The sequence below is a fragment of the Xiphophorus maculatus genome, chromosome 19 (genome assembly GCF_002775205.1).
Source record: "Xiphophorus maculatus strain JP 163 A chromosome 19, X_maculatus-5.0-male, whole genome shotgun sequence".
Classification (NCBI taxonomy): Eukaryota; Metazoa; Chordata; class Actinopteri; order Cyprinodontiformes; family Poeciliidae; genus Xiphophorus; species Xiphophorus maculatus.
Genome location: NC_036461.1, coordinates 19,914,127 through 19,923,387, shown reverse-complemented (window position 1 = coordinate 19,923,387; position 9,261 = coordinate 19,914,127). Strand labels below are relative to the sequence as shown.

The 9,261-nt window shown below is 42.0% G+C and overlaps 2 protein-coding genes across 5 annotated transcripts in view; one reads left to right on the top strand and one right to left on the bottom strand.

Moving 5' to 3' along the window:
- Positions 1-333: 333 nt before the first annotated feature.
- Positions 334-3,456, top strand: ap4s1 (adaptor related protein complex 4 sigma 1 subunit). The gene is made up of 5 exons (XM_005814257.3): positions 334-541; positions 2,047-2,133; positions 2,212-2,280; positions 2,355-2,366; positions 2,815-3,456. The coding sequence occupies exons 1-5, from the start codon at positions 404-406 to the stop codon at positions 2,941-2,943; spliced, it is 435 nt and encodes a 144-aa protein (XP_005814314.1). The 5' UTR covers positions 334-403; the 3' UTR covers positions 2,944-3,456.
- An 879-nt stretch (positions 3,457-4,335) lies between these two features.
- hectd1 (HECT domain E3 ubiquitin protein ligase 1) overlaps positions 4,336-9,261 on the bottom strand; it is a 36,371-nt gene continuing 31,445 nt past the window's right edge. For 3 of the 4 annotated variants that reach the window (XM_023352437.1, XM_023352440.1, XM_023352439.1), the window contains 7 exons: positions 7,772-8,250; positions 7,519-7,677; positions 6,633-6,711; positions 6,440-6,533; positions 5,469-5,619; positions 5,220-5,364; positions 4,996-5,133 (listed from right to left, as the gene is read on the bottom strand). In XM_023352437.1, coding sequence (XP_023208205.1) covers positions 4,996-5,133; positions 5,220-5,364; positions 5,469-5,619; positions 6,440-6,533; positions 6,633-6,711; positions 7,519-7,677; positions 7,772-8,250 — 1,245 coding nt within the window. Of the gene's footprint in view, positions 5,134-5,219; positions 5,365-5,468; positions 5,620-6,439; positions 6,534-6,632; positions 6,712-7,518; positions 7,678-7,771; positions 8,251-9,261 lie in introns of all 4 variants that reach the window. The other variant, XM_023352438.1, reaches the window with a different exon arrangement.

Genomic DNA, 9,261 nt, shown 5'->3' with positions numbered 1-9,261 from the left:
TCCAGGGCTTCTTCACTTTGAACTGCCTCATTGCTGAAACGTGCTATATAAATAAACTTGATTGACAACACTGCCTTTCCATGGATAATCTTCAAAAGTATGACACCATTTAAGGAACAAATTAACTAGCTTTCTTATATATTGTATTATCATTGTAAAAAAAAGAGAGAGAGAAATATACCAAATATACGTATGTCTTACCTCTTTGTGCTAATTCTCCAGAGGGAGCTTGCTCTCTCTAATTTTATTAAAAACATTTCCACCTATTTACTGACTTTGTCCTTAACTCCAATCCACTAGGTGGCAGTACTGTACCTCTCAGCTGCATTGTCATTGTTTATGTTTGAGGAAGGAAAACTGGTGAACTGTCTTAGGATGAGGCTGGTCTGTGGAAGGTGACAGGATGATTAAGTTTGTGCTAATGGTGAACCAGCAGGGTCAGACCAGACTGTCCAAATACTATGAGCCAGTGGAGCTGAGCAAGAGAGTAGCGCTGGAAGCGGTGGCTGTCCGCTGCTGCCTCAGCCGCGGGAAGCATCAGGTAAATTACCTGGCTGGCTAGCTGCCTGCCTGCCTGCCTGCCTGCCTGCCTGCTTGACTGGCTGCCTGCTGAGGTCTGGAGAGTTTTCTGACCGAATGCTGAAACTATCGACAGAAATATGTGGCGGTTATACAGCTGGAAATCTTGTAATTGCAGCCATTAAATACGAATGCAGCACAGCTAGCAGCTTTGTAGGGCGACGCTGCCGCCATGTTTGTGGGGGCAGAATTCTGTTAATAGAATATAACGGTATATATTTAAATACACAGTCTACGTCCTTCCAAGCATTTACATTAACTATTTATACTGGATGGAATGAATCTTAGATATTTCCAGAAGCCGTAATTGCCGGATTAGTCTTTTAAACTTAATATATCTGGTGTGATCTATGATGAAAGATTTCTACAGACTTTAGGAAAGAACAAACCTTTCACATAAAACCCTGACAAAAGAAACTTTTGCTTCAAATTTGATGTTTTCAAGTGCCATAATGAAAGTACGGTAGATTTTTCCTTCAAACATGCACTATGAAATACTGAAATGTTTGCCTTGTATATATTACACATCTGTAATATATACAGAATCCTGTCAAAAGGTGGAAATATTAGGAAAGAAGATCTGATCAGAAATGCTGGAGTAGCATCAGCTGTATTTTAATTTAAAACTAGACATTACATTACAACTTAATCTAATGTGAGAAACAATTGTGCTGAGATTTAAGGAGTAGTAGTAAAAGCAAATGAGATGGATTAGCAGAGCTTGCTGGCATGAGACAGCAACAGTCTCTTTAGTCAGAGCCACTGGAAGACTGACTGCTACAGGAGATCCTTTCTGACCACAGCATCACCAACCACAGTGACTCTTTGAACATACTTGGATGAAATGAGTTGCAGCAAAATAAAATTTCTCTTTGGAATAAAAAAAAGTAGTTTTGAATTGAATAAGAGCTTGAAAATGAACATGAGACGTTATCAGAAAATAATTCAGCTGGAAGAATCTGAAGTATTTGGACTGCATTCAGTACATATTAACCAAGGTCCCTTTTTAAAGAGACGTCATAATTGAGCTAAACTTGAGTGGTACATTTTTCAAATTTGTTCAAATTTTTCTGTGAAATCATCAAACATCTTGTATATTTTCAACATTTGTAGTTGTGCTCACTCTAAACAAAATCAAGTCTCCATTTTTAACCAATCAGGGGTGACCTGGCTGGACAATACTTCACTCAAATGTTCCACTGGAGACTTACCAAAAACAAACAAAAAATATCGAAATATTACTGAGGATGCATTTCTATACTTGAACCTGCATGGATAGTTTTAACCCTGTTGATTCACACTGAATTATTGTTTTTAGAAGCTGATTGGTGCAGAATCTTTCCACCCTGTGTGGAAGGATTCTGCAATTACATCAATAAAATCTCAGAGCGAACATGATGGGTGGATGTAAACATCTTGTATCCATTGTGCGCAGGATGTGCTTACAGTATGTCTGCCTCTTTCCAGTGTTCGTTTGTGGAGTACAAAGACTTTAAGCTGGTGTACCGCCAGTATGCGGCGCTGTATGTTGTGGTGGGGGTGACAGACAGTGAGGTAAAGCTGCAGAATCTGAAAACACTCAGATTGATGTCCTGCTTGTCTAATTCGTGCTTCATGGAATCCTCCCCGCAGAATGAGTTATCCATCTACGAGCTGATCCAGAACTTTGTGGAGGTTTTAGATAAATACTTCAGCCGTGTGGTGAGTTCATCAGTGCTGAAAATGTTCAGATGGCTGCAGGATGTCTCTAACTGTCTGTATTTATCTGTCCACAGAGTGAACTGGATGTATCCTTTATGATGGCAGGTTTCCAGGTCTGAGCTCATTAGGTTCTATTTGTAGCTCCACAATAGTTTTGAAATTAATTATGTATGTTTACTGTCAGAAAAAAACTGCCAGGAATGTATAAACTGTGCTGTGAAAAAGCATTTTCTGCATTAGTCTTTTTCTGCTTTTGCCTTCTTTGTTGCATCAAAATATTTCCTATCATCCAACCAATTTTACTATCAAGCAAAGATAAAAATTTAGATTTCAAAGATGATTTTATTCATCAAAGCTGCAGTTTAAGACTTTTATAAAAACTTTTTTTTTTTTACATATTTGTTGAAGCTCTCATTTGTCATGACAGCATAATAATATGAGACAGACAGTGAAAAAATGGAGCTTGGCCATGTTTCAGTTACACCATCTTGTCTGCTGCCTGCTGGTTTCTCCTTGACCTTGAGATGTGATCAGATCATGTTTAATCTGGAGTCCGTTCACATCATCCTGGACGAGATGATCCAGAACGGCCACATCGTGGAAACAAACAAGAGCCGCATTCTCGCTCCACTCATCGCCATCGACAAAATGGCGGATGGGTGAAGCAAGCAGGAAATGATGTCACAGACTATTGGAGCACTCTGGGGAATATTGGACTGGTGTTTGTTAGGGGTGCGCCGGTAAATCGGTCCTGGTTTCCTTAATGTTGGGTGATCAACCAAAACTCACATGAGAAACTGATCTTATCTTCCTCTGCAAAGGTCGGACACGCCTGACAGACAGACCGCCCACCGGGTCACCAGGTCACATCTGCATCTGCGCAGTTGACAAGAGTCACTCCACTGTTGCCAACTTAGCAGCTTTGCCACCATATTTTAAAAAACTCAGATCAGGCATTTTGAAGATCAGCGATTGGCCAGAAAACTGCAATCGGTGCACCCCTAGTGTTTGTAGAGCAAACTGCTGCCAAGTCTCCATGAGGCGCTAATGTACCAGTGTGTGCATCTCACAGCAACGCTTAACAGTACAGAATACTGCTGACAGGTTGCAACTGTGTGTAAGGTGAAGTAATAATGTTTGTGGTTCAGTCAGCTGATAATACATGGTGAAACCTCATTTTGTTATTTCATTGTTTGAGCGTTCTCTTTTTGTGCACAATAACTCTAGATCCAGGGTGTCCTAGTTCAATCCCTGGGGGTTTGTTAAAGAAACGTTTCTGCTCCAGCACATCTGCTTACATCCCGATCTCTGCAGAGCTTCTAATTGTTCATTTGATCCCACTCAGCTCCTTCAGGCTAGCCAGCAGCAATTAGCAAACACCTGGTGGAACTGCTGAGCTCATCAACTTTATTTATAAATGCTCTAACATCAGCCGCAGCTGAAACAAAGTGCCAAACATCAATAGTGGATAAATAAGATAAAGCATTAAAAAATAGAGCTACCTCTCAGTGCAACACTGGTAAACACATTGTTAAAGGGTCAGTGGAGGAGCCATGCTGTGACCACTTCCTGAAGGCGGAGTTTCAGCCTCTGTAAATAGAGACAGAGGCCCAATTTCAAGGAGTTAAATTTCTTTTAAGTGATTTTATTTGTATTTAGACAGTTACTTGATTGTGTTTTATAATGGCACCATGTGCCTTGAAAATAAATACTGCCCCTTTAAAGCATTTTCGTGCCACTCAGCTCTTCAGATCTAGAGCAGAGCAGCTTCTAAATTTTACCCATCCCTGAAATGAACCATGGGAATCTGGCAGATGGAGTTCTCACAGCTGTTTGAACAGTTTTCCATTTGATGCTCTTCCATAAAATTGTCACATCTGTGGAGAGTACCTGTGGATCTCTGCAGCTCCTCCAGAGTTACCATGAACCTCTTGGCTGCTTCTCTAATTAGTTGTTTTACTGCATGGTGGGCGGAGCCCAAAAACTATTTATGGGATTTTCTGTTTCTAAGATAAGATTTCTAAAAGGAAAAAAAAATCTACAAACACAACTAAATCTTTACTTCATACTTTGCAAACAATTTATTGATTATCTTTTGGAGCATACACATTTGAAAATATTTGTTTACCTGAAACTGCAACTTCAGTACTTCAGTTAAATAAATGTTTACAATATACAAAGAAAATACAGGGAGCAGAGTTTTTTAAATGTGCATCAAACACAATCAGTGTTTTTTTTCTCTTTAGCTTAATCAGAGAGGAAACACCAAAAACTGAACTCTGACCTTTTCATCAGGTCTGAAACAAACCAAACTGATGCTCTCTCACACACGCACACACACACACGCAAGCTGAATGGAAAGGAAGAAAAACTAAAAAGATGAAAACGAGAAATGAGCCTGAACCTCTAATGAAGGAAATGAAAACTAAGTGGAACGAGGCACTGAACTGAACGGACGAGAGGAGGGGACCTATGTGCGAACGCGAACACACACACACACACACACACACACACACACACTCCAGCCTGCAGCCTTGGCCCTGGATGATGACGTGGTTGTCAGGAGGGAAGCGTGAAACGTGTGGGTTGGAGATGTTCAGTCAGAATCCTGCGCAGCGAGCCTCTGTGTGTCTGTCACTCATGCGGCTGGATGTTCTGGCAACACGGACAGATGTTTGGGTGCATGCTCAGTGTAACCGTGGCGACGCTCGGAGGTCAGTTCAGGTGAAAGCCCTTTTCCATAGTGGCAGCTAACAAACGCTCCCTCATGATGTCTTCAGATGAATACTCTGGGAGCTTCAGGTAGTGAACACAAGTGTTTACTGATGGATAGCTGGAGTCTGTTGCATCCACCTGGAGGGGGCGGGGCAAGAGGGTAACAGCAGCCAATCAGCTCACAGTCAGACTTTTAAAGATGCCTGAAGAAGCTCTGAACCTACCTTTCTGACTACGGTGAGGCGTGGGTGAAGGTTGGCCAGGCCACCAGGGGGCAGCGTGGAGCAGCCGGTGGTGAACTGCAGGAAGGCTTTCCTCTCATCAGATGACATTCCACATAAAACCCTGACAAAGCGCTGAAAGCCAGGACTGAAGAGGAGCAGACACAATGTAACAGTTAGGATCAGCTTTTAGCCTCAAACATCAACCCTGTGTGAGTGTGTGTGTGTGTGTGTGTGTGTCTGCTCCCATACCTGTCTCTGGTGTAACCAAGCTTTGGTTCGGTGTAGTTGATGATGTCATCAGCATTCCAGGAAGGAGACTGGTTACCACAGAGAACCATCTGCACTTCCTTATGGCTAAAGGAGCTCAGCTTCTCCATGGGGAACACCTGATTAAATCCCTCTGAGGAGAGCAGACAGGGTGAGCCCACAGCGGTCAGTCACATCCATCCATTATTCAAATTATCAACTCATTTAGAAACCCAGACTCTAAAAATACTATGAAAATATCTATACATTTTGCACTTAAGAGCAGAAACGACAAAAACCTTTTTAAATCTGTTCTACGAAGAACTCCTTAGTTTTAGCTTCACCCGACTCAAATACTGTAAGAAAACAAAAACTATGAAACACCTTTTGCTCTCCAATTATTAATTGTATTTCTTAGCTGCAGATTCATCCTTTACTACAAATGATCAAGCATTCACTACAGGCTGTTATTGACTTTCAGGTAATAAAATGTTTATTTTCTTACTTAAATTTATCTATGATTTGAATTAATTGTACATTTGCACCTCAATGCATTTCTAATATTGTATAAAAAAGCGTCAAATAAAATAAAATAAATAAATAAAAATGTGCAGAATGAGCCTTTTTTTTTTAAATCAGATTTTTTTTTGTCCAGTTTTGTCTTACTAACTGCTCTGTGTTGTTCTTTTAACAAATGGCCGTTTGAGTTGGAATGCTCCAGTTAAGAATTAATCACTGACTAAATCAGTTAATCAATTCATCACTATTAATCCAATTAATTGTTTCAGCCCTACTTATAATAATAAACATGTCAACAGTTTGGTGTCCCAGAGAAACTGTTTATCTGTGATTTTGGGTACTATGCAGGTTTTGGCGAGTGCTTGGAATGAAAATAATAATAATTCCATTACTTTGAATGGTGCCTGAGCTGTAAGTGAGCTCCAGCTTTTTGTAGTTGTGATGTGTGTGTTCACCTTTGAAGGCCTCCATCTGTTTCTGGATGCCAGTGTGCATACAGAAATCAAACATCAGCTCCACATACTCCTCTGCATTCTCCACAGTCACCATCTGTCACACACAGAGAGAAAAGCAGGTTTAGTGGGACACACACACACACACAGTCCATCCTGTGACCGGAGCAGCAGCTGGGTGGATGTGTGCCGTTACCTCGTCATCTCCGTTTGGTTTCAGGTCTACTGCAGAGAAGCCATGAACCTTTGATGATGGACAGAATTGAAAGTTTAACCTGAAAACAGAAATGTCACTTCATCAGGTTACATTTAAAACAGCAGCAGGTACAAAAACACTGTACTTATTATTTCTATACAGTATCTTCATTTTAATACAGTTTTATGAAACTTTTACAGACTACTGAGGCTGCGTCCTTTTTTCTTTTTAATACTCCAGCATTTATATGAATGATCTGTGAGAGATCATGTTACTTGGGATTATCCTGCACTGAGGTAGGCGTCAAGTTTAAAAACCAAATGTTTGCGCTGCTTGCTCAACATGAGCCACAAATATGATTTAATATATAGTTGTGTTTTCAAAGTTTCCTGTTGAGCGCAGTGAGAACAGAGCGGAAGGTGTGGCATGTGGGTTTAAGTCTCTCACACACAATGCGTTTTCTGGCAGCGCCTGGCTGGCTGCTGCAACTTGAAGTTTATGAAATTGTCTTCTTCATTCACAGTATTCCTGGAAAATGTTGCATTCACATAAATAAATAAATAACCAGTAAATCAAAATACTGCAGCAAGCTGCAGATATTATCAGACAACAAAACTTAATACAAGGAATGCTTCAATTTTGCATCTTGAGAATATTTAGTTAAGCATACGGTTACTTATTATCCGTTTTAAGTCATTAAGGCTCCAAGATTTCATGGAGCCTTAAGCAGCATTATGACCCCCCCCCCTTTTTCTATTAAGCCTGTACTGACTCCGGGGTTCAGCAGGTATACTGGGTAAAACCCTGACTATGTCACGCCCCCAAACAGAAGAGCCGACTCAGCTCTTCTCAGCAGCAGGTCAAGCTGAGTCTCAGAGGATTTTACCCGAGGTCCTCGATGCTGAGTGGGGGTCCGGAGCCCATGGGGTTCCTCAGCATCAGGTCCTGCAGTCTGGTGTTCTTCTCGTCTTCAGACAGACTCTTGCTGCTCAGGATCTGTCTCCTCTTCACAGCCAGCTCTTTCACCTCTTTTAGGAAGGTTGCTCTAGAAGAGGAGTGGGGGAGATCATTTTCTAAATGACTAAATGTTTTCACAATCAAACTAAAGAAGGAAACTCTGAACCCAATGACCTGCTGACCTGTGTGGGTTGACCAGCTGGAAGTCATCCCAGGTCAGGATGCCATGGTACCAGGCAGGGGGCTTCCGTTTGGGAGGGTCCATGATGAACTCGGACTTGGAGTCCTCGTCGAAGCTGCCCACCGAGTACGTCTCTTGGCTCTCCTCGGTGGACGCCTCTGACTGCACCTCGGACAGCAGCGCCTGCAGGTGGGCGCGCTCGGGGCCGTGGCCCGGCGGCGAGCCGCGCGACTGGTACAGCAGCTTGCTCATGTTGGACTTGATGTCGCCCATGCAGAGCAGCTTGAAGAAGGGCTGGGACACGGGCAGATCCACCAGCCGGTTGTCCTGGATGCACTTGGCCAGGAAAATTCCCAGGAAGTGGAAGAGCTTGGTGATGCGCTCCAGCTCCTCGCTGTCCTGCGGGAACGGAGCGGGGAACAGGCCGCAGGACCGCTGCACGTAGAAACCGGGCGGCTTCAGACCGCCGCCCAGGTCCACCTACAGGGGACAGAAGAACACACACGGTCAGCAGTGTCGCTATGGAGACAGAGGTCAAACTGATGCAAATCAATCACAACACAGCATTGTCCTGGTTCCAGTTCACTGGGTAAATACTCATCATAAACCTGGTGTATCCTCCTCACACCTCCAGTTCTACTGGTTAACATGTTACATCCTTCCATTAAACATGGAGGTGCTCAAAAGCACACAACAGATTTCCTGTTTGTGTGAGATTCTGGGAATTTATGCATCAACCTAAAACCAAGGAAATATACAGGACTGGTATCACTGATACTGTTTATTTAAAAAAATCATTGTCATTGATTAATTTGGTGAGTCATAATGTCACGAGAATAAACTCAATATTATGAGAATAAAGTCGTAATATGCCGACTGTTCTCATAAGATGACCTTATTCTTATCTTATTATGACCATGGCTTTAATACTTTGTTGTAAAATCGGCTGAAGTCAGATTCCAACTCATTTGTTATTGAAAAATTCCATGATGAAGATATTTTTCCTGAAGTTTATAGAACATTCTAGTCATTTCAGTAAAACATATATTATATATTCTATAAATAAAATGTATAATCTATTATTTTTCGGATCATAAGCAGCTACTTTTGAAGCATGCGGCTAACCGCATGGTTAGCGGCTTTTCTGTGGATTTTTGTTAACCTGCCATGGGACTGTTTAGCAGGAAGTGATGATGCCGCTTTTAAGTTGAAGGTTATTGATCTGGAAATACAGGAGGGAAATGGAGCCGCCGCAGGTAAGCTCGGCGTGTACGAATCCATGGTTCGGTGTTGGAGACAGAGGGCTGCGTCCTTGATAAATCCAGCAGATTTATAAAAAACCGAAAGCGGCGGAAATATCAGTGGCTTATAGCATGGTGCAGCTTATATATGTACGTTTTCAGTTTTTTTAAAACTTTGTAGACGCGGTTTATAGTGAGGCGCGCTCTATAGTCCGGAAAATACGTTATATAACCCTGAAGTGTGTGCAGA

Bases quoted from the DNA above. Each gene is read 5' to 3' on its own strand.
- ap4s1 (XM_005814257.3), top strand. From the start codon at position 404: ATGATTAAGTTTGTGCTAATGGTGAACCAGCAGGGTCAGACCAGACTG. The intron at 542-2,046 runs GTAAATTACCTG...GCCTCTTTCCAG, and splicing joins TCAGCCGCGGGAAGCATCAG to TGTTCGTTTGTGGAGTACAA. The intron at 2,134-2,211 runs GTAAAGCTGCAG...TCCTCCCCGCAG, and splicing joins TGGGGGTGACAGACAGTGAG to AATGAGTTATCCATCTACGA.